Raw genomic sequence first — 24,865 nt, forward strand, 5'->3', positions numbered from 1 at the left:
CACCATTGCAGAAATCTCCCCCTAAAAGACAGGTTCTAAGGCAGTTAAGGGAAAGGATTAAAAATAAGAATAAAAATAGAGATCTGTTTCAACTCTGTGAATTTATTTAAACCGGCCCAATTGTAAGTTAACTTCAATTACAGCACTGGTTTGAAGCTGTGTATAATTGCTTTTTTTTAATAAATGGGGAATAAAGGGGGAAGATAAAGTGCAGATGTTAAGGTCAGTGGATAATTATTCTATTCCAACACAAGAACTGAAACTTCATTTAAGAAACCAGATACAAAATACATATTTTAAAATCCCAAATATGATCAAAAAGCCTGCTCTGCAGTTATTAAAGTGTTCATTACAGCCCCAAGTCAGTAACAGATTGAAGCACGTGCATTAGTTTAAGCACTTAAGTAATTCTGCTAGAAGCAGAGGAATTGTTCAGGGCTATAAGTTAGGGAGATGATTATGCATCTCACCGATTTCAGACCTAACTAGAAATTACAGATCAACACTTTCTGAAGCAATTAGCGGGCTGTTACATTAATGCCCACCTTAGGCAGCTTTAATGGTATTCAGTATTCAAAAAAGGGTGAATGCCATGGCACTGAAATGCAGACCTTTTTCTTCCTGCAGTCCTCTAGCCACTTTTGATTGTTGGCAGAGTTCCCCGGCTTCCCAAATCCACAGGTTGGTCCAGCTAAACTGAAAGTGCCAGTCCTCATGCCAGTTTGGTATGTCACTGGGCTTGCAGTACAGATACACCATTTGCTTCCCTATACCCCATAAATCTGTAGGGCTCTGCCATACGAATGCATTTCCTAAATGCAAAAGCAGTGATATGTGGATGGGATCCATTAGCACATTATTGTATAGCTGAAAGCTAACAGAAGTCCAAGCCTAGCATTAGGGTAAATGCTGGGATAACTTCAGTGCCTTCAGTTTAAGTGGCTGCCCAGCCTGACAGAGTTTTTGCCATGCTGTTCTGCATGCTGCAGGGGCGTGGGGCTCAGGAGGACAGCCAGGTGTGACTGATGAGCTACTGCCAAGCAGGATAACGAGGAACAGCTGAGCCCCATGGGGCAGAGCAGTGGAAGAAGATGGCTGGCACAGTGTTGAGGTGCAGGCTGTGCTGACAAACCCCAGTGCAAGGAAGGAGGAGTGACTTCAGGTAGGCAAAATGTGGTTTTTGCTTTGTTTTCAATCGTTGCATTGTTTTATAACTGTGTAGAGAGGTTCCCTTCTCTGAATGTGTGCTCAGGAGTGCAAAGGAGCTCCTCTGCTCCAGTAACCCTGCTGGGCAGCCAGGGCTGGGTGCAGGGTGAGGGCTGAACTCTTGCCTGTTGTGTGTGGGAACAGGCTGAGCTCTGAGCGTGAAGGTGGTGTGTCCAGCTCTCCTAGGTCCTGCTCCAGTCACTTCATCTGTAGCTCGATCTATTTATGCCCTGTGGGCAGTTATTTGGTGCCCTTTCTGAATAAGCCACCATGGCCTTGTTTGCGCCGAGATGTTTTATCTGCACTGCGAGGCGTTGAATAGCCAGGATCGAGCAGCAGCACTGCTAAAAGGCTCCCCTCTGGTGCTGAGGTTTCGAAGGCATTGGAAGGCTCCACTGCAGCTGTGTGGAGCCACAAGCGGTCTCTGTGCTCGAATTTGTCTTTGTTGAGGTGAGAGTGTGGGTTACGTCAGAAAAAAAAGAAGGGGAGGAAGCTTTTGTTGTCCTTCAGAGAAAACAGATTCTTGGATTTTTACTGCTTGCACATGAAAGATCTGGATAAAGTGGATGAAACGTGAAATTGTGCTCCTAAAACGTGCGGGCCTTCTCCCAGCAGGACAGGGCAATGCTGCCGTTATTTTTGGTGTAAAGCTGTTTGGCAGCAGCACAACGGCCCAGGGAGTAATTAACGCATTGCCGTGCCCAGCCCCGAGCAGGGCAGGTGTCCCTGGCACTGCCGCTTCCCCCAGCGAGCCAGGGCTGAGGCCGGGAGCTCCAGAGGGGGAAAAGGTCGGGGTGCACATGGACAGCAGGCAGCACCACTGCCGCCACAGCCTGCAGGGAGCCAGGGAGCCTGCCCAGCACTTCTTTCTTCCTGGTTGATGGGAGCGTAACCCCAACGGTGCAAACGCTGCTTCTGCTGCTTCCCGCCCCACACACAGCAGGGCTTTTGGGTCAATTCCTCCAGAAAGTGAAACTGAGGAGGGCACGGTCTGTGCGATGCTTTGCAGGCTCTCCTGTCTCAGCTCACAGGATAACTTATCGCAGCTCACCACGTAGTGCTCCTCTCTGTAGCCCTTGCCCTCATAGGCTCTAACACTGTTTTGTACTTTTCCCTGGCTGGGGTTTTGGAGGGTTACAGTAACACCAGGAAAGGAAGGTTTGTCAGTCCTGCTGCAGGGAGCGGTGTGCTCAGGGTGCCCACCTCCCGGCAGCCAGCACGTTACCCCATAGCCCACCGGGGATCACGCTGGGGAATGGGGTGTCCCAAAGCCGGGGTGTTTGTTGCTTAGCCGAGCTCACAAGGACAAGGGTCAGGGGGCTTCAGGTGGGACAGGGGCTGGGGGTGCCCCTTGGCTCCATGGCCAGCCTGCCTTGCTGGGGCAGGGCTCAGCGTTGGGCTCACGGGACAGCGCGGGGACCTCCAGGGCTCACCCAGCCCCGGCCCTGGCTGCCACCCACCTCCACAGGGCTTGGCAGGGCAGGAAGGTACAAGGCAACGGGGAGAAAAAGCTCAAACCACAATTCTGTAATGCTTGCTTTATCCAGAGCAAAGATTTATTCACTGAAGAGATTCCTACATACCCAGAATTTTATTAGCATAGAGTGCACTTTGTCTTTTTTTTTTTTTTTGCTGGTTGCATAAACTAATACAGAAACTGTTATTAATACTAACAATTTTTAATTAATTTAATAGCAATTCTGGAAGACACTCAGTTGATAGAAAATATAAAAAAAATTCTTTTACTGTACAAAGTTTACATCACATTTGAAAAGAAAACGTGTCCATTTTCACCATATTACAGACTCCATTTACATTCACTACTGACATGTGGCTATTGTAGCAGCATTGTACAGCCAGCTTCACATTTACAACTCTACAATGGTACAGGCTTACCGTGCTTCACGCCCTTACACCAGCACACGAGGAGACAGCACACGGGACAGTACAATGCGACCGAGACCGAATGACTGTCGCTTGGTTTGCAACATAGTAAGGGATAAGAGCTTGACTTCACAGCTGTACAACTCCACTGGTTTTGTTTGACTTCTGTGTGTATCACACCAGCTGATTAAAACAAATATTATCCCAGAGACAGTAATCGGTCCCTGCTCTCTGAAATAACTGGGTTCAGGAGGCTGGGTTTTGCTTTCAAGGGCAACATGGGAGTTGAACGCAAATCCAAGGAAGGGTTGAATTGGGATCTCAAATCTCAGGATTTAAAGACGTATTTTGAAACCCTTCCCTGGAGCAGCAGGACAGGATTCCCACCACCAGGCACTGCTCGGCCGGTGTGCGGGGATAAGCCTCCCGTTGGTGTTCTGCACGCCTCAAAACGCAGCATGAAGGGACGTGAGGTTTTAGGCAAGTGGCCATCCTGAAAGCAGGGGACCAGAGCTGCTCTTGAACTACACCTGCAGGCAGTCATAGGAGAAACAAATTTTCTGTGTTTTTCAATACTATTGTTTTGTTTTAAGCTGTCCGTCCAGCCAGTCACCTTATTAAGAGCGATAAGAATACATTGCTTGCTCAGCATTGTGCTTGCACGTGGCCGCAGCAGCGTTACCACCGCTGAGCAGGCGAGGACAGGCTGAGGAAAGGCTGAGGGTTTGGGAGCTGGGCTGCTGCAACCAAGGGAGGGCTTCGGCCTGGGGGTCTGCCTCTCAGCATCACTACGCCACGCGCTCCTCCCCACTTTTGGGGGTATGGTGCTGTTGTTGCTTCAGCAGCAGTTGCTGGGAAAACAACCTCTGTTTAAGCCTGTGACACAGTGTTATTGTGAGAGAGCAAACAGCAAATCCTGACGAGAAGCAGGTGGTGTGGGTTAGATGCACAGGGTGCATGGAGGGGGGTTACTTGCTTTACAAAGTGGGAGGGAGGAAGGAGGTCGAGTACCACAATGCCACACCTGGCTACCACCAAATTTTGTTTTAATTTGAGACACATCTTAAAAGTCAGTCACTGTAGCACAATATTTCTAAGAGAATATAACTGGGTTACGCATGTAGCAGGAGTGAAGCTCTCTGCTCAACGGGACTTAGAAGTCTTTTGCCACTTAATTTTCTATGAAAGTTAGCCATCTGTGAAGTAGCCAAATTGAGGGCCTGCCCCTTTGCATGCTTTATGGAGGACTCCAGAGCTCTTCTCCCTGCGATCCTCATTTCCAATCCTTGTAATGACGGTGAACAGTATAGAGGAGGTGTGTAATGTACTAGTGTTAAGTGGGGTAATGCATTGGTCTCCTTAAATGCAGTAATAATGTGTCCTTCATAAGCTGCATATTACACAATGGAGCATGTGTTTTGTTTTATGTCTTAAAATTAACTTTTGAAACAAGTCTGAGCTGTTGCATTGTAAGGTTTTTGTTGTGCTTAGCTTTTCCCAAAACTACTGTTGAGTCCTAAATGCCTTAAAACCAACAGCTCGCAAACTTATGTGTCCGCCTCTAGGAGCCAGTTAGAGAGGGCACAGGGGAGAGAAATGGATAGCTTTTATTCTTGTCTTTCTTGCCTCTCCCTGGAGCTCTGGAAAATATCACTTGTTCTGCAGATGGGGTGGTGATTGGGCCAGTAAGCATCTAGTCTGGCTGAGCAGCGTTATGTTTCCAACAACACTGTTAGGTCAGGGGACTAGAATTTGCTGTGCCTGAAACTGTGGAAGAGGAATTTGGCAGCTGGGAGCTTGCCTTCCCCGTGTGCATGGAGCTAAACCCGATCTTGGCAGCATGTCAGCACCCTGCTCTGGGGGGCGATAACAAACTCCCCTATAAGAAGTAGATTTGTATTAGTGTAACTTAAACCAAGGTAACCCAGAGCTTGGACCAACCCTGCTGAAACAAATCACGGAGTAATCACAAACTGAATAATCAGTTTGGCAAAATCATAATGCGATGGATCAGTTTTGCCTTAGTGAAAGGAAAACATAATTTTAAATTATGTTTTAATTTTATGAGCTGCATAGCTGTTCTGAAAGAAGCCACTTCCACCCGTCTTAGGGAGAACAAATGCTTTGAAGGCAGAAGACAGCTCTTATTTACACTGCAGACGCAAGAAGGAACTAGAAATAGGTTGGTTTCTTTTCAGTGCTATTTGAATGGCTGTAGTTAAGCTTGATTCACCGTTTATTATGTTTTAAAAAATATAGTTCACACAAAAGTATCATGTAAACATTCTTTAAATAACTGCTGGTGCTCAGGCGGAATTCAGACTTTTCAAACAACACAGGCCTGTGAACTGATGGTCGTGCGGCTTTCAGCTGTGGCTGCACCAGTTTCGTAGCTTAGAAGATTCAGTGAAGGTTTCTGATGCTTTGTGTAAGTAGGTAGACAACATTATCACAAGACAATTAAACGCCATGCTATATCTTTTGATTACTTGGTTCCAGGATTCCCAAGCCAAATCTTTCAAAACGCAGGACAACCTTGCTACTGTTAATGCTGAAAAGAGGGAGGAGGTAAAGGGAAAGAGTTGTTTATTTTTGTTTCGTTGTTGGTTTTCCCCCTGTAAAGCTACAGTCATATAAACAGAAATTTAAATGGGTTGGATTCTGGTCTCATACAACTTCAGATCATCCAGCAAAGAGTTTTAAGAACTTAAGCAGCAAACATGTGAACTTTCTTATGCTAACCTCATTAGTGAAAAAATACAACTCAAATGGGAGAAGTAGGAGATTTTCATAAACACTTAAGGTGGGTAGAAGACCTGTTTTCAACAGGCTTTTGGTTTCCTTGAAATAAAAAGGGAAGGAAAAAATTACTTAGTTTTTGTTTTGGTTTGATTGTTGTTGTTTTTTTAAGGGAAAGGAATGGTTCTGACAAGGTACATCAATCATTTCAAAAAAAACATTTGCTCCTCTTTATAGATTGTAGCAAGTGAATAAAGATGTCTTTTCCTTCACCCTTAAGCTGTTAGCATAGCTGTAAACATTTTCACTTCAAAATGCCTTCTTACACATATGCACTCAGGTGACAGCAAAGCAGACAGCCTGAATACATTCTTTTCGGTGTTGTGTGCAAGCATCTGACTTTCTAAAAGAATGAGTATGTGGATGTATTTGTCCTCACTGAGGACAATAAGAACCTCTCTCTCTGGTTCCTGGTGCTTACCCTCCTCTGTCCCTATTCTTTCCCCTTGGAAAAAAAATAAATCAAAATCATGAATTAGTAAGGAATGAAAAAATGTTTTCCAAAAAGGCACATAATTGTGTTACCTACAATTTTGCAAAGCTCCTAATGTGAAGTCAGGCATTTTGCTGAACAGAGGATGTAAACACGAGCAAACCATAGAATTCAAAACACCAGATTTGCAAGGGGAGGAGAAAGGAGGAAAGCCCTTCAGTCCCTCTCTTTTGCACAGCACTGTAGCTGACCTCAGCCAACCCACGTGGGCCAGTTTTGGGCACCACTGGGGGCCTGTTCCCAAGTAGGCTAAGGGACTGCAATCTGCCCCAAGCAGAGCAAGGACCATCCCTCTTTTCATGCAAGAATTACCCTTGCACCCCCTGAAAAATTGCCCCTCAGTTCAATGCTACCTGGCTCTAATCCCACAGGAGGACCGGCGCAATCTGGCCCTTGAGTCAGGGTGGTTTGCAACACAAGTGAAGTGTTCACTTGTCAGCTGTGCCTTTTGAAAAACGCACCTGGCTCTGTCTGGTCACAAACCCCAGCCCTGCACTAGGGCTGACACCCACAACCTCAAACTGCAGCTAGGAGAATGCAGCCTTCTGCCTCACGAGGCCTGGGGGACCTGCGCATCCCGCCCGTGGCAAACCCCCGGCCTGCTGGGCAGGACGCCCAGCCCTCCGCTGCGTGCACCTGGTTAGTCAGAGAGCAGATCACTAAGCCCTCTCCAGGAGGGAGCTACAGCCCGATGAAATGCTTCAGAAGTGAGAGATGGCCACGTTGTTAGACAGTAACTTCTTGCAGACAGTTGTTGTTATTCAAGCTAACAGCCCACACCAAGCAGAAAAAGGCAGAAAAGGAGAATTCGGATAAAGTGTTGATTATGTCCATGGGTTAATTTCGTGGTTTTGTTTTCGCTTTTTTAAATGGAAGGTGATTGTCCGAGTTGCCGGTTAGGATGCAACAGATGGAAGCATGCAAGGTGGAACCCATTATTGCACCAGTAGCTACAACCTACAGAGAAATATGGGAGGGAAGGGAAAAAGACACCGTGAGAGTTAGTCTTCAGTTATTTAAAGCAAGCCCTTGTGAACTATTATAAAGCTTACATCAGAACAAAGCGTGGGGTTAGTGCAATATTTCTCAGCAGATCTGTTGGAGGAGATGTGAACGTGTCTGTACTGGGTTTGAATCTGATCTCTGCCTGACGTGGCTGTGGAGAGCCTGCCAAGTGTGACCTGAATGTGATGTACTTTGCAGGGACTAAAAAGCAACTGAGCTGCCTGCATTTTCATTTCACTGAGCACTACTTCAGCTGTCAGTGTTGATACGTAATGCTGACACTTAAAGTAATTCTCCCCTGTTACATGCTTTGAGCAGAAGAAGTATTAATACATGCAAATGTACAGGAACCAGTTGCAGTCGGAGGGGGAGGGTCTGCGAAAATAATTAGGGAAGCTGCTCTGCAAGGCACAGTTCCACAAGCTGTTCATGAAGAACTCCCTATGGAAACACTAATCCAAAATAATCACTTGGCAAATTACTCTGGAAATGAGCACTCTCATGAACTGACTGCCCAAATGGGAAGCATTACTTCAAGTTAATTTCCAATGTGCTGGTAGAGGACAATGCGGGGCTGTGTGACTGCCTGCATGGGAATGTGCAGACAGCTTGGGCTCTGGCTGCTCGGCCCTGTCTGGTTAGGTAGGGGAAAAGATGCCAAACAGCCAGAGTTAATGATCCAGCCTAAGTGGATCTGATAGTATGGAGAAATAAGGGCATGAAAGAGGTGCCACACAGAGCCATCGTGGTGGAGGGCACTGTGTTTCTGTGGAAAGGGAAAAAAAATAACAAAGGACACTGCGGTATCATGCAAATCTCCTGGCAAAGAAATGGTTATAACACCATTTGAACACCATGATCCTCCTTTGAGACAGAGGAGAATTAAAGAAATAAAAACACTTCTTTAAAAAAAAAAAAAAAAAAAGAGAGAAACTGTCACAGCTGCGGCAGGATGATTGAAGGGAAGGGGCAGCAGAGCTGAAAAGCGCCCACCTGAGGTGGCCGGTACAGAGCTGGCCACCACAAGCTGTGCCTGGAAGTAGTTTGGCAAGCGCCTGGGTTTTGTGGAATGAGCGCTCCTAGGGGAGGCCGTGGCTCCATTTCTGCCAACTGGAGTTTGCAGACCCTGCTGCGTGCCCAAAGTGAGGCTGTACAGCACTGGAGATTAGGCAACGGTGTCTGAGGTGGGAATTTCAGTCTCTGGGCTCCAGAAGTTGTATCTGGTTTGCTTCCACTAGCAGAGGTGGAGCTGGGATCCATTTTGGTCTGACTGACAGGTTATTTGTGATGAGACTGAAAGTTTTAGGCCCTATGGCTTTATGCCCATCTATTCTGAACTGGAATGAGTTTTAAATTCTGGTCTCATCTGTCATGACAGATGTCACTGGATGTTCGATCAGATATTTTGGAGGAATCTCTCCCAATTTTGACAGTTTACAGATGCTTGATCTTATAACACTTTTCCCCAATTGCAACATCGATCCTGACTTTGAAAGTATCATGATCTGACAAGGATTTATCTGCCATCTCTTGACTTATCTTTCCTTGGTCCAAATCTTGACGTGAATCCAATTTGGAGATTCAGTCCAAACACAACTTGTTCCTAGCTGTCAGTTCACTGCATGTGCCAGGCAATTTAGGGATGCTCAGGATGATTAGCACCCAGTTTGGTTTTTCTCCAGAAATCAATTACACTGATGCTGTAATTACCAATGCTGTCTTTCATCTGCCTGTGTGAACTGGGGAGTCTCTCATAAAGGGGGAGGGCAAATGGGGGGAAGTCTGTTTTTTTTTTTTTCTACGTGTCCCTTTAGGAGGGTTACAAGGTGGTTACCTTTCTCAGTCAGTACCAGCCGTTATAGAGCAAATTCTAATCACTTTTTGGTCAGTGTGGGCCCTTTCCAATAATGTTGGTTGATATTTTCTGAAACCACACAAAGCCGGATGAATGATCTACAGGAGGAGGGAGGTGAATATGTTGAAGTAGGAAATTATCTGTCTGAAGTTCATGCAAATTGCATTGCATAATACCCCAGTAACTAGAAAAGCAGAACAGCGCACAGTTACTCTGCTACTGAAGGGCTGACAGACCCCAGGAAGGCAAAATAAAGCACAGGAATTACCAGTTAGCAGTTTCTGAGCAGCACAAGTATTCTCAACAACAGCAGATACTCACTCAGCAGACTTCCAGAAATGCCCTGGATGGGAGAGACGACGATTCAATTTTGGCAGTTTTTCAAGCATATCCATGAGGACAGTGAAGCTGGGTCTCTCACTGAGATCAAATGACCAGCATGCTGAGAGAATTTCCTGCAAAGGACATTTCAGGCTCATTATCTCCACTTAGTTCTCATGTCAACTGTTCAGACCAAGCAACTGACTGAGCAGTGTGATTTGTGGGAGCCCAGCTACAGCTGCTTTTTAACAGACGTTTTGGACATTCTAATAATCAAACTATCCTGTGTACCAGCAGATGCCCACTTCTGTATGATGATAATGGGAAGAGACTTGGAATCTAACCTGTCTCATTCTAATCTGTTCTCTCTCCTGCCCTTTATCTTTAGAGTTATAATAAGAGTAAAATAAATCCCTTTAAGCAGCTCCCTCTTTTCCAGCATCCCCAGTGAACAGCTATTTGGAAGGACTCCTGCACCTGATGTACTTACATTCACTTCTTTCCCCAAACTAACAGTTGCAAGGACTTGTTTCACTCCTTCACCACTTCCAATCTGCCAGATGAGTGCCTCTGCAGGCTGGTTCTTGAAGGGCCATTCTCTTGCTTGGAGCTCATACCACACAGTCCTGCAACATCAACAGACAAATCAAGGCTTTGCCCACTCTTAAAGAGAAAGATGCAAAACCCTGACACAGTCCCAATTTCTTCAGATAAGCTGTGGAAGGTGCATAAAGCTGTGCAGCAAATCCCTCCCAGCCTACCCACCTCCCTATCAAACTGTCCTGCCCACATCTTTTGTAGTGGGCATCCTAGCTAAAATCCTCAGTCTGAGAGAAGAGGATCGCTGGCAGGGCTCAGGTCTGTACCATGTCTCATTTGGCAAGCTCCCATGGTACTCTTAGGTGTTCCTCTCTTACCCAAAGGCATAGATATCTGCAGCTTTGGAGAAAGGTAGCTTGTCTTCATCTTTGCCAGGGGCCATCTCACGAACAATTTCAGGGGCCAGGTAGCACAACCAGTCATGAGGCAGCTTCAATTCATTCTCCCTCCTGAGTTCAGAAGAAAGAAACCATACTGAAACACTATCATGTAAAGCCAGAAGCAGCACATGGCTCATATTTATGCTTTGCCTAATGCCTTTATTTACTGGAATGTTTTGTTTTGGCTAACATTTTCTATTTTTCTAGCCATATTAAAAAAAAACAACATCCAAGTGTTGGCCTGACTGTACAGCTCATTCTTGGGCTTGAAGTTATTTTTGTTCTGAGCCTTAGTTTATACATAACTTTCTAGCTGTGTGCTCCTGGGTGTGTAGAAAGGACTCTGCTTTCAAAAAAAGAATGCATATTCCAAAACGTTCTTAAGGACTAAAGCAATCACCACTCCTCACCTGTGCTGTGTAATGCATCAAAATGTTTGCTTATTTAATCATTATTTATCACTCTAGAAGTGGACCAAAGCATTGAAACCTCCACCTACCTTCCTTCCTGAACCACACCTGAAATCCCAAATAATCCGAAGTCAGTGATCACAACTTTTCCATTATCATAGAAAACATTCTTGGATTTCAGATCCTTATGTACAATCCCCTTGGCGTGAAGATAGCCCATGCCCTAGGAAAAAGTTTATATTCAGAGATGTCTTTTTTTTTTTTCTTGTTTACAAGCCTCTAACTGGGCATGCTTTGCTTTGTAACACACATTTACTCCAGAATAAATAATGAATTTTAAGTGAGGACACAGCAACTGTCTGGCTTATGCAGGAAGGGTACAGGGAAAGTCTGCAAGTAGATTTTAGCTCAGTGCTCAGCCTCTGAAATGCTTTTCATCCTCTACATAGTAGGGCTGCTGGAAAGGTACTCTTACTTGAAGAGCATTACGTGCCCGTGGACTTGCAATTCTGGAGTCTGTATACGTAAGAACAATGAGCTACTGACACAAGCTTGCTGACGAAAATCACAGGATACTTCTGCCAGGAAGAAAACCAGCAGAAATGCTGCTCAGTTCAGCAGAAACACTGCAACGGCTTTAGAAATGTTACCTCGGTTGAGCAATACTGTAAAGCAAGTACTGGAAAACTGTGCAAGTCTGGGGGAACACGTCTACCTCAGAATGCATTAACTTAGGAAATGTGTCATGCATTTCTTCATGGTTCCCCTTACCAAAATTCTCCCTCCCCAGCCCCTTACTAGCAAGCAAAAAGTCTATTTCTATTCTTTCAGGTACTTAGCTTACTGCCCACTTCTCTTTATCCAATTTCATGTTTTTCCTGCTGCAACACCCTGTGGCAAGTTACAGGTGTGGCTACTGAGAGCTACTGAACCACCCCCGTTGTGCGCTCTCAAGGCTCTTGCTGAGGCACTGCTCACAAAGCAGATGTCTGTTAGCAGGATGTATGCTCTTACCTTAATGATCTCCTGTGCTATCTGCCTGGTTTTATTAATATCCAGGGATATCTTGGGGTCCCTTACAAACGAATGAAGCGTCCTTCCTTTGCAGAAGCTACAGAAAAGAGGAACAGTGCCTTTAAAACATTGGAGGCAAACAAAAATCAACACTGGATGCTCAACTGGTTTTCATATGTTGACAGAATCCCACTCCTACTTGAACTGCTGGGAAATGCCATTTCAAAGAATTTTAAGGGCCCAATTGATTCACAGCTGTACGGGTGTACACATGTACAGGTGAGCCACTGTTAAAGCACATCCAAGCATATACGACAAATGCTTATGTGTTTCTTCAGAAGCCCAGGTCTTGCTATTCTGACAGCTGAAGTCCAGTTTTCAAAACCTGAGCACTGGCTTCTGCTGGGGCTACTGCTCACTTAAGCAGGAAACTTCTTTTGGAATTGACAACTAGAAATGATTAAGTACCGCCTTGCCAAGCTACAAGAGTGGCATGCTGCTGGCCTGACTTAAATTCAGCCTTCATATGAACATCCCCAAAAGCTGTTACCTAGGGGCTAAATAGTCCTAATAGCAACAAAATACTGAAGACAGAAGAGGAGAGAAAAATAGTAATACTCTTGCCTAATCAGCAAGTGTCTCTAAAAGGAACAGAAAGGATCAGATAACTGTTGTATTATCAACCTCAAGTATTGTTTTATTGCCATTGTGCTGAACTGGATGCATCTGGAAGTAGATGACAGAGGAACAGCTTGTTCCAGATTTTTTATATATAATTATTTTAAACTATAATACATTCATATAATATCACAAATACTTTATTTGTTACGCAAATATATAGTTTATGTAATTATACAAATTTATTCGGTATTATTACTATTGGCATTAAATATGTATAGTAATACTGAGATAAGGCGCTATATCCTCACCTGGTGATGATTGCTAAATGAGGAGGGTTCATGCATGCTCCCATGAAAAGCACCACATTCTCATGCCGGGTCTGTCTGTAATTCATCACCTCCTTTTTAAAGAGCTTGAGATGATCCTGATTGTTCCCATCTATCTCCAACAGCCTGATGGCTACTTCTCCATGCCATTTCCCCTTGTGAACCTTCCCCCATCGCCCTTGGCCGATAGGATCCCCTAGTTCAATCTGTTCAAAGGGAATGTCCCATTCTTGCAGGTAGACGCTGGTCTGGCTAGGTTTGCGATAAATCATCCCTTGCAAGCGTGGCCGCCTGTTTGGCAGATCTTCCACCTCATCCTCATCATCTTCAGGTTCTGATTTATTACTCTCTGGTTCTTCCACCTGTTTATAAAAAGAGAAAAGAAACCTGTGCTGAGAGTTCCACCTGAGAGTACCTCTATTAGTTTACCCACCCGCAAATAAACCCATTTCAGTGTCCATACTACCAGTGGAACATGTGCTTAGGCACTAAAGAAATCACACAATCTTACGGACTGTGCTTGCAGGATTTACCATGAGCTAACCTGAACACTGGAAGCACCTACACGTGCAGCACTTCCAGATTTGAGGTCTGCAGGGTACGCAGACCTCGTAACTCCAGCAGGAGGCCTGCAGCTCTTGTAACGTAAAAGCAGCTGCACCAAATTGAGCGAGCCAGACATTTGAAAAATGTCATCTTAGCCCAACTAGAAAAAAGTTGTTTTTTATTACAAGTACTTCATTGTTTCAGCCTAGCTACAGAAATCATGAGTTTTCAGTTGAGATCTTTGCAGTACAGTGGAACTGAGGTAAGGCCCAGCTAGTCTACACCCACAGTTCCACAGCCACAAATTTTATGTTGTACTTCAACGTGCCACCTCTGATTGTACACAAGGGCAAACCAGAAAACCTACCTCTGCTTCACATTCAACTCCATCTGCGTCTGGCTGTTCCTCAGCTCTAGCAAGAGAAGACAGAGTTACAATGACAGTAATGTTTACATGTCCACCTGAGCTGGAAAAGTAGGCTGCTACATATGCCATTAGTGGAGTAAGTAGTGAGAAGCAGTAAATAGAAAACAGATCTTGATAGCACTATAGTAGGTCAAAGGAAAATACAATTACTGTTCCACTTAACAGGGAAGAGCTTTCTAAGCTTACTGTGGCAAGTAAGAGAGTAAGATCTGAAGATTATCAGGTAAACACTACAGAAGTAAAAAAATTAGAAACAATACTTACTTAGTGTCTGCAGCTGTTTCTGAAGGCTGTGCTACTTGTGCAGGACTGGGAATTTCTGGGAAAACAAAAAAATGATACATATTTTACACGGTCTCTTATTGATCTGAAATTTTAACATTACATTAACAGGTATTTGCTTCTTATGTAGGAATTAGAAAATAAATTCAACCCCTGACCATAGGATTTTATACATCTACTTATTAAAAAACATCCTAATCTTTCCTGTACTTACATAGCTGTATATTACCAGCTCCAGTCTCCTTCACATTCACTTACCTATTTGTAACACCTTGCAAGGCCAGTCCTTGACTGTGAACTGTTCACACCCCTTTAAAAGGCCCTAGACACTCTGAAATACTTTAATCCTCACAGAACTGGGGCATTTGGATCCATCTTTTCCTGCAGGTCTGCATTCCAGCTGCACCCAGTACAACCAGTGTCACCAATGCACAGGAAACTCAACTTGGGTTGCAAATCCTTCACAAATGTGGAGTATACCTGGCATCCTACATTACCAATTCTCACTCTGGAAAAAAACAAGCTGTTTCTAAGGGCTCATGAACTAAGTGACTAAGAGAAGAGTTTGCACGTGTAAATCCAAATATGAATTGTTGCATCATTCTTAAATCCCACAGGCAAGAAAATCAGTTCATAAAAGTGAACTCAAACACTCTTGAACTTTGGACCTATTTATACTAAGCATATAACCCTAAAAGTTATCCTTTATGGAAGAAAAAACACAGCTGTGTATAGAATCCCATAGTAGAAATCTGTTGTTTTACAACTGAATATTAGCAGTTGTATCTTCGTACCTAAATACAAGGACAGAGTGGCCTGAATTATATATTGAGATACATTTTTGTTGTATTGCACACTTTTTTTTTTTCCCCCTAAAAGCAGAATTAACATTCTTGAGCAGCAGGCAGAATTTTACCAAAAAGTTACTTTTTGGCAGCAGAAGCTGGTTAGTAGAATTAAAACAATCAACTCACCTGGGAAGATAAATTGTTGTCTATGCTGAATGTAGTAGGCAGCTTTTTTTAATAAAAGGACAGCAAAAAAAATTATGAGGAAGGAAAAAACAAAACAAAACAAGTTAGAGGATCATCAGCACGTGTCCCGTATGCATTCAATGAATTAGTCCCAAGTCACTGTTTAACAGATTAGTAGATTATCAATCAGCCTGCTTGAGGGGGGTGAATTTTAGCACATGCATCTCTCAAAGACTAAGACAGATGATACCTATCAAATAAAAGCTATGTTACCAATAAGCTAACAGTCTGGTGGGAAAACAATACATTCGGACTTGAAGTGGCAGAAGCAAACTTTGAGAACCTATGGATGCTTAAAGGCAGGCCTGGATAAAAGCTGGTGCTTCAATCCTTTCTTATTTCTTCAGCTTCAGCTTTTCCAAGACGCGTGCAAAGAGGCGAAGCTCTGAGCCATTTGCAAGCATTTATTTTTTTAATCTCAATGAATTTGAATTATATGTCCTAACAAAAGTAGTTGCAGTAGAATTCTTGATCTAAACTGGCACTGCTTCTGCTCCTTACGAGTAGGCAAGATCAATCAAAAGTTTGATGCACAATGCAGCAGTATTAAAGGCTGGATGCAGCAGCTACTGAGCAGCATGTGACTTCATTTCCAGATAGAAGGAATTAGGTTTGTTCTCACTATGTAAGTCTTGCCTCTATCAGCTTTGGTAAAGACTGCACATTTGTGTCCTTAATCTGTAAAGTATGTGGAGTAAATTACTTTCACCATACACATCTGTCAGATGTTCTAAAAATGAATGTTGGTTGTTGGTTATCTTTTGGAAGATAGTTATCAAAGTAATTCATCCCAGCTCTCATTTTAATGTTTTGTTCTAGCAATCAGCTTACTTATTTGGTCACCAGAGGTTTTAAATCATAAAGCAGGCAGCATGCATTTTACAATACAATAAGAAAAGGGAAGAAAAAAGAATATCACTTTTTTTTTTAGTACTCTTCAGAGAAAAGAAAAGCAGAAAGACCATATCATGTAAGAAAAGTACTGGTACTCTTCAATAATTTGTCTCCTGCAAAGGTATCTTGTTGATACAACTTTAAAACTTCTAAAAGCAGATCATTTCCTTTTATCACGTATCAGAACAAACTTTCAAACTTTGCATAAGACACAACTATATATTCAGAAACCTGAAACTACTTAAAAAGTCATGGTTAGCCTCTGCTTGCATAGATGCCTTTTTCATCTCCGCAGTGTTTTTTTTCTCCTGGAAGAGATGGGCTTACCTGGGAAGTTAAATCGTCCATCCCTCTGGCCCATGGGAGATGGGTTTGGGGGAGGTGTTGCACTAGGAGGATTGGAAGACTGGAAAGGTGCTGGAGAAGATGGTGTGGAAGAAGTTGTAGAAGAGGGATTACTGCTGGAGTCCAGATGATTTATTGCTGGTGGATGCTCCTGGAAAGCAAGAAAAATTGCTACTGAGAAAATAACAAAAATACACATTTCCCCTCAATGTTTACTGAACAATGGAGAGAAGAAAGCTGTTCCTAGCCTCAATCATGGCATAGTTTCTTTAAGTGAGTAGGGGGCTGGAGCTGTGCACATCCAATGTTTTACAAGCTGGAAACGTCACATCCCAAGGTCTCTTTGCATTGAGGTGCTATTCTTGCTCCAACCAGCAAGGTACTACTGTGACCTCTCCTTACTGTAGCTCCCCCGTGACTTACAGACAGACGACTCACTTCTGTCACCACGTACCTTTTTAGTTAGTGCTTTGGGAAGAGTTCCGAACTGCGGTTCTGTTGGTCTGTCTACTGGATTATTGATATCAGAAGGGACAGACTCTGTTCTCCTTATTTTGGTTACTGAAATCAGATTGGAGAAGGGAAGGAAGAAAACCTTTAAATCAGACTTGCTCTCACAATACCATCGGTTACACTGAAGTGCTAAGAATCTGTAGAAAACTTACTGGGGAGGAAGGATATTCTGCAAGCAGGTGCCTCTTTAGTACATTTGTTGTGACATTTTAATCTAAAAGAGAAACATTAAATGTTAAACAGCAACTTTTCTTTCCCCAAAAGAGGAAGCCAACCTTAATTTGTACTACTTATGCTAATCTCAAAGAGAGTTCTGGAAGGCTCTGGGCCCCAGAGCAGGCCCATACATTTATATGAAGAATCCTGTTATGTACACCATTAGGCTAATGAAAGGTAGGTAGACATCTTAGTATCTCGTTTATTTCTAATATCATTATCTTCACTGACTCCTGTCCTACGACAGGGATCTGCTAAAATTTCAACATTCTGGACTTTCAGAATATGACAGAGAAAACCAAGGCCTTGCTGTTATTTAGGCATCCAGTTCCCACTACAAGATCTGCCCATTATCAGGTACGAATCCTGTGGCAGGGAACTAAATTTGGTTCCTCCACGTCAGGCTCCTGACCTAGCACGTCATGCAAAGCATCCCATTGCCAGTTTGACTGAAATAAAAAGCGATGCCACAGTTAGTAGTGCATATCTTGAGATACTTGTTATGTTAAAGATCATCTCTGTGTGCTTACCTGCAGTACTTGCACTTCACCCCAAACATCATGCTTTTCTGACAGACTTGGCAAATCTGAGATAACCAAGACTTTGTAGAGAACCTAAGCAGAGAGAACAGGGGAAAAATTAAGTTAACTACTATCTAAAGGAACCTATGCTTGTTGGTAGTTATGGACAAGCCACGCTCCTTTTGCCTCTTATGAAAGGGGCAAGTGGTGTTATGTAAAAGACTTCTTGATTTTTCAGATCAAAAGCAACTGAAAGAAGGCTGGCATCAATTCTGCTGAACTGTTGCTAGCCCTTTATTCTTGAAACAGGGCTGAGAGGTGCTCAGGGGTGTCCCTGACTGTGGAAATAGGGTGAACGTGAACACACATATCAGAAGGTCCTCAAAATTGCAGCTCAGCACGACAAGGCAGATTGCAGTTCTGAAGCCCCATACAAAGAAACCCATGTGACAGAATATCACCTCCTTCCATAAAAGCAGCTCAAACTGCGAGCTTTGCCTTGTGAGACAAGCAGGTGCTCAGAGGGGGCAGCCAGCACATCCCACGTGCAGGTCCAGCCCACAGGCGCCGACCCCTTTCAGGTCGGTGCTACACTAGTCACTGTGGAACCGCAAGTCAATTGGCTTTGTAAAAAAGATTTCAGGGGCTGGACACATCAGAGACATTAAAAACAGATCTGAAATACAGAGTTATGGCTGAACGTGAGAAATGAGGTGCCCAACCCAACTTCAAGCCCATCTAATAACAGTCCTCCCTTCTACAAACATAAGTAGGAAGCTGGCCTGGGCTGACCCCTTCTCTCTGTGGCTTCCACAGCGTGCATCACTTACCTGTGTGTTACAGCTAAGCCAAAATCTCTTCGTACTGTTTGAGGGGATCCTTGGGAGAGTTCTGATGGAGAACAAAACGATATTTTAGGGACGTATTAGTCACCAGCATGCCTACAAGTCTGGATGTAAACACTCATAGATAAGAACTAGTAGCCAGGACTCCAGTAGGAGTACAGCTGAGATTGGTTTGCACCTGTGCTAAAACGACCAGCTACTACTCTTATTTCATTGCACATGGAGGCAGTTTAAGGTAAGATTTGGTGGTGGAATCATAATTCTTCCTTCCTTTTGTTAAATCATTATGTTTTATATTTAGGGATTACAGAAGTTCATCTGATTAGGTCTAGGCCATTCTCAAAGCAAAGTGGACATTAGCTTACTTTTAATTAGTTTACCACAAATACTATCACCTGCTTTTCATACGGTGTCAGAGTATTCTTTTACACTGAAAATTATTATTACCATTTTTAGACAGAGCCAGTGTGACCCAGAAGAATAAAATGATTTAGGTTGGATCACTTAGCTAGCCAGTAAACGCAGAAAAGGAGACCTAGACTCCAAAATCCCAGTCCAGTTCTCCAGTGGTTATACCACAAAACTTTGTAAGACCTCTCAAATATTAAGACTCTGGCGTATTTCCTGAATTAACTCTATAGCCATGTTACAAATCTGGAGAAAACTCAATCTGCAGGCAGCAACACAGCTTCAAGACTGGACACTGTCAAGGCTTACAAAAAGACACTTTCTCTCTTTGGCCCTAGATGGCACCAAATTCTCTTTTATGATCACTCCAGTGAATGTTTTAAGGCATCTGTGGTCTTCTGCATCTTAAGAAAAGTCTGGCATCACTAGCTGTTTTTTCAAGGAATATTGCTGAGCTAGTGTGAACATCCAAACCACAATTAACTAATCGTGCATTAATCATCACATCAGTTAAGATGTCTAAACCCTTACTTAAGAGTTCTAAGGAATGTAACAAAGTTTGGAATTTAATGGGACTTAAAAGAGCCTACAGGGTAATTTTTAAAACAGACAATATGACTATGTGCACAGAAGCATCAGAAATCCTAATTTCTGTTTGAATTATTTCTTATGCCCTTTTTTTTATTTATTGCATAAATTCCATCAGTCTCCACAGAGAAATGCTCAGACGTCTGCTTACATCTCCATTTTAGAATTTTCTCTTTATACTTTTTCATTTCTCAAAGTAATTCCTGGGATTTTTGTTTTAAAGGCCATTAGATAAATGCACGCTGTCTCATCAGGATCAGCAAATGAGATGCACGCAGTCTCATCAGGAGAGATAAAACACCAAATGGCACTGATACATTACTGGATAAAAGCACAAGTCCTAGTCCTGTAAACCCTTAAATATGTGAATAGACTCATCAACATCAGAGGAAGTATTCTGCGTTTAGCAACTTGTTGGAGAGTTTCTCAAAAAGTTGCATGCAAGTGTCTAATTTCAATACAGAGGCACTTGGCAGTGAATATCCAAAGACACTATCTAAAGACAAATGGTTAGATGTGAAGTTATTTCTAGTACCAAGGGACACCAGTATCTGTTCTGAGGTCACAGACAACTGATTACACACAAACCCCTTGCTTTAACCCTCTAAACATCAGTATTCCCCTTCCTCGCTTTTGTTATCTGAAGAAGTACCAGTTACAAAGACCCTGTAAGCATCCTGCAGTTCTTCATCTGGCCAAGCTCCTGTTAAAGTTAACAGAAACTCAGGGATACAAGGCCCTCGTGAGGACCTCCAAAGGCTGCACAGAGATGATCACACTGCAGGTAGTTGGCAAGGACGGGTTCTTCTATCCCAGTCAATGAAATGAAGACAACCCTGTAAAAATCTCTTACCGAACCTAGAGAACAGAAAAGAAATTTGTTTAAGACATCTATATTCACGTGACAGGATACACACTTTGCTAGAGAAGAAACACTTTCCTGCAGCCTTTGACATTGGATTTACGAACAACTCTGGTTTTGCACTTGAAGTCACTCCATAGCCAATATTTGCCTGCCTACAAATCCTAGGCTTTGCTAGGCAGAGCCCCAGCTGCAGCCCGGGAACAGAGCATACAAGAGTGCACCTGAATTTTGGCTTGCAGCTGTGACGTGTGAATGGGACTGTACAACTGAGACAGCTGGAAGGCTCCACAGGGCAGGGTCTGAATGAAGAACGTGCCGGATTTTGCACCTCCTATCATGCTTATCAATAGGACCTGTATCACAGCAGAAACAGGTTCTTACAACTGACTTTCAGTACAAAGCAGTGTGTTGGCCACAGGTCTTTTCAGTTCAAGGTCACATTTTTCACCCATTCTTAAATGGAAACCACTTACTTGCTACGTTTAGAGGCCTAGCAATTTGCACATTTTAGTGTACACTTCATATGCACTCAAAATGTGAAAGAACACTGTACTGCTTACTAGGCCCCACATTTACAATGATTTCCTTCGTGTCAGTGAGCCGGCAGTCCAGTACTACACCATCAAAAGTCCATCCAAAATCTCAGCTCCATTCTGAGCTAGGCTAGTTTCCCTTATCTAAAAACGTATTTTTGGCAAGGAGGTCCTGAGTACAACAGGCTCTCTGAACTCTTCCAGGAGGTCAGTGTTATTTAAGTTATAGTGGTCCACTGCCAGCTAGAGAATTTGGATGCTGACCTAAGTTTCTGCAATGTTTAGAGATAGCCAGCGTTTCTGGAAAGCACATTTGTTTCCCGGTTTCAACTATTAGTTAGATTAAATTAGGTAAATACCTTTCATCCCACCTTCCCCCCAACAAAGTGCATCTCAAAGCCTGGATCAGTCCAAAAAATACTAATGTATAGCCTAAGACCATTTGTCTTTTTGTGGAGGTATAGTTGTCATATACACAGATGTTTTGAAGCTCACACTAGCAGCTAACACACATCTTAAGATAAAACATAAAAGGACACTAGCCATCTGAACTGTGAGGAACATTTAAGGTCAAAAAAGAATTACAGGATGTGGAATTAGCTGTTAGATACTTGAGAAAATTTGATGGGGCTCTTTAATAACAGCAGTCATCCCAACCTCCCCAGCAGGTGAAATTTCAAATAAAGTACAGTCAAAAAGACGGTTTTGTGGTTATCTTAGAATATCCCACTGATACAGATTGTAAGACCATGGTGAAACCACAGTCAGGTAACTGGACACCAGATCTTTTACACAGCATCACAACTGCAGCCCCGAATGCCCTTTGGGATGAATACAGCCCACCAATGCCTGTGGGGAAGGAAGTATCACACTTACTTTATTGGGGGAACATCATCTATCCTATTTCCCAACTGTGATTCGTGGGACTTGCTCCTCGTGAGGGCTGGAAAGTTAGGTAGCAGCTGAAAAACCTTCCGGCAAGGGGGAGGAGGAGTCCGTGGTGGCTTCAACTTATGCCGCCTCTTCGCTTGAGGAGTGGTTGGGGGAGTGATGGTGATGCTATGAGGAGTCCTTGGTGTTAACCTTCCACTGTGTGCAGGGAAGGCAAAAGGGTCCAGGAGGTTATCTGCATAGATAGAAGGTCCATGACTGGAGGAGACAGAATCTGAAGATGTGATTGTAGACACTGACACAGACCGTGCCTGCTGGCTATTGCCCTTGGGAAGGTTCAGTGCAGCGTGAGTCCGTGCGGGTGCAGAGGAGCCAGGGGACTCGGTCGTGTTGGTAGCGCTGTGCTCTCGGCGTGCCTCAGGAAGATTCATCAGCACATCATCTTTTAACTCCCCACCTGTGCAGCAAGCACAGTAATGTTAGATTTGGAAAAAAAAATTAAAAAGCTGGTAAATGTATTTAAACTACAAGCCGCTGTTTCCTCCTGTTTTGCATCTAGCCAAGCAATTCTTTCTCTTAAGATCCATCTAAGACACCAGCTGAAGTCGTCTTTCTGAGAATGGCAGTAACTATCCTTTTTTCCTAACTGTATCTCAGAGCTTAAAGGAGGTCTTATGTTGTAAGATGGGCTGAGTTTTAAGAGATCGGGGCACCACTGAAGAACGTGGGATACGCATACCTGCGTGAAAGACACCCGCATCCCCCTGCAAACCTATTTGGATTTGGTACCAACCTGCTTACACAAATCTGTACATCCAACCTAGCACCCTGACATCTTTCAGATTGGCTTCTGGTAAAGAGAGGAAATCATTTTCTGTTAGATAACAGAACTGCCAAATAACACTGAAAAGCTGTTAGATTGGAATAAAAGGTATTGAGATGTTCCTAACACTCATTTGGCCAACTCTCTCTCTGGCGTGTAACCACTGGCAGACCTTACCTGCCAGCTGGAATACCGAGGTGCTGCTGTTCAGTTACAGGCAGCAGCAGCACTCAGCACAGAATTGGTGTGTTTGTCCTGACTATTAGCTAGAGCTTCACCAGGGACAGACAGCTGGATAAAAAGGAACCACCACAACCTGCCGGATCGCTGGTGGAGCTCAGCACTGCCTTCTGCAATGCTTGTTTTTCAAACACTGCTCAGTGTTTAAAAAAAGATCATATACCTGGGACTAAAACAAAAAAATCCTCTCTCTCAAAACACACTTTTTTTTTTTAATGAAAAGAGAGGAACATTAATACAAGTACACTAAAATTTGGGCTAGATGCCATTTCTGTGAGTGGATGCCATGCCTTCTGAACAATGGCTGTTTTTGTCACAGTATGGATGGGAAATATTTGACAATGCAGGATAAGAAAGATTAGAAAAAAGGAAATATGGAACTGAGCTGTTTGTTGGCTTTTCCATTAACTAATCTTTATGATTTGCGAATGGTATGAACTGTCATAATACCAACAGGAAACAGCACCTTTCAGTGACAGATTGATAACTGTTACAAAGAAAGATCTGATGCACACTGGTACCAGTATGCTGTGAGAAACGCTCTCATACCAACCGAATTCACAGTGCTTTGAAAGCAGCCTGGGGCAGGTGACAGGAGAAGACAGTGAAACAGCAATCTGGAAGTGTTGTGTTTGTCTGTTCTTAAATAACTTGGTCAGATCAACTTGCACACTGAACACACATTCCTAATTACACAGTATCCTTCTATACTTAATTTCAATGTAAATCAAGGTTCTTTCTAGCTCTTACATCTGCTACTGGTATTTGGCTAATGATTCTATCAACTCCAGCAGAAAAACAGCAGGAAGCAAGGGTTTTAAAGAGAAGTGAATCAACTGGCAGACTGCAAGCTATGCGGTGATAACGGGCTGTCAGAGGAATGTTCTGCTTTTGCAAAGCATTGAGCTGAAAAATGCTCAGGTTTCTGAGCAACATCACACTAAACAGAATTGCACCTTCTCTCTGAGCTGGCAGTATTTGGGGAGGGGATTACCCACAAGAAATCTGTTTGCAATCATCAGGTCAAGGATACTGAATGATGGAAGACAACTGGAGCATCAAACTCAACTCTGAACACAAAGGGAATAATCATACAGTTTCTATTGAGTTGGAGAGGGTACTTCCACATACCTTTATTTCAATAGCTGAACATGATGTCAAAAACAAATCCATTCCATAGCTCTAGACGTGTTTGATCACTGCAATTTCTTGCACATCCAAGAACCACAACCTGAAACTGGTTACAGCATATACCCAAAGACCCAAAGGTTTCTGCAGATTGTCTTACATAAAAGGAAGCAGGATGTGATCTGGGTTGCTGAGAACCTAATGCCACAGAACAGAAAAGGCAGTCTGTACCTGACTCAGTCACCTTCCTTAAGCAGCTCAGCGCCCCATTGAGTCTGGAGCACTCTTCATCTCTGGCACCACATCTCTTCATTGTTTCTTTCACCTTTGACTCATTCATTTCGAGTAAGGCATCTAAGGTTAGTTCCTCCGGTATTCTCTGCGGGGGGGAAAAAAAATAAAAAATTCAATGCACATTTTTTAATATACATATATAAATAAGACTGTCATTTGGTTTTCTGATGTAGTGCCATTGTCTCACTACTGGGTCTGACCCATGATTTAGTCATTTGGTAGTGAATTTCTCTTAAGGACCTCTGGGTCAGTAATGATCACGCAGCAGCAGCGCTCTAAAGCTGCTCTCTTCTCTCTACACCACAAGAGACCAGGCGTGTGCCTGAGTGTGCTCTGCATCATTAGGATGTTATTGTCTGTCTCCAATATTGAAGTTAGGATTACAGTTGATTGAAATATTCTTTCCTCTCCGTGTGGAAAGTTTTCATTCAGTATTTTTGAAAAGCTACCAAATGAAGTTCATCTTTTTCATCAAAAAACAAAGAAGGAAAAAAAAATGAAAAATTTTCAGAGAACGGTATTTAGCTTTCTGGCGAGGAAATAAAAAGTGCAAAGTGT

The 24,865-nt window shown here is 43.3% G+C and overlaps 1 protein-coding gene across 2 annotated transcripts in view; it reads right to left on the bottom strand.

The window, feature by feature from the left end:
* Window positions 1-2,729: 2,729 nt before the first annotated feature.
* KSR1 (kinase suppressor of ras 1) overlaps window positions 2,730-24,865 on the bottom strand; it is a 63,582-nt gene continuing 41,446 nt past the window's right edge. Inside the window, exons 3-20 of one of the 2 annotated variants that reach the window (XM_027472474.3) lie at window positions 24,245-24,392; window positions 21,808-22,279; window positions 20,387-20,391; window positions 18,523-18,583; window positions 17,702-17,785; window positions 17,108-17,169; window positions 16,897-17,003; window positions 16,425-16,593; window positions 15,144-15,185; window positions 14,152-14,206; window positions 13,828-13,873; window positions 12,897-13,276; window positions 11,968-12,064; window positions 11,043-11,176; window positions 10,481-10,612; window positions 10,054-10,189; window positions 9,564-9,697; window positions 2,730-5,641 (exon numbers count right to left, since the gene is read on the bottom strand). In XM_027472474.3, the coding sequence (XP_027328275.1) occupies window positions 5,563-5,641; window positions 9,564-9,697; window positions 10,054-10,189; window positions 10,481-10,612; window positions 11,043-11,176; window positions 11,968-12,064; window positions 12,897-13,276; window positions 13,828-13,873; window positions 14,152-14,206; window positions 15,144-15,185; window positions 16,425-16,593; window positions 16,897-17,003; window positions 17,108-17,169; window positions 17,702-17,785; window positions 18,523-18,583; window positions 20,387-20,391; window positions 21,808-22,279; window positions 24,245-24,392 (2,343 nt within the window). In that variant the 3' untranslated portion in view covers window positions 2,730-5,562. The remainder of the gene's footprint in view (window positions 5,642-9,563; window positions 9,698-10,053; window positions 10,190-10,480; window positions 10,613-11,042; window positions 11,177-11,967; window positions 12,065-12,896; window positions 13,277-13,827; window positions 13,874-14,151; window positions 14,207-15,143; window positions 15,186-16,424; window positions 16,594-16,896; window positions 17,004-17,107; window positions 17,170-17,701; window positions 17,786-18,522; window positions 18,584-20,386; window positions 20,392-21,807; window positions 22,280-24,244; window positions 24,393-24,865) is intronic. The other variant, XM_027472475.3, reaches the window with a different exon arrangement.

The sequence above is a fragment of the Anas platyrhynchos genome, chromosome 20 (genome assembly GCF_047663525.1).
Source record: "Anas platyrhynchos isolate ZD024472 breed Pekin duck chromosome 20, IASCAAS_PekinDuck_T2T, whole genome shotgun sequence".
Classification (NCBI taxonomy): Eukaryota; Metazoa; Chordata; class Aves; order Anseriformes; family Anatidae; genus Anas; species Anas platyrhynchos.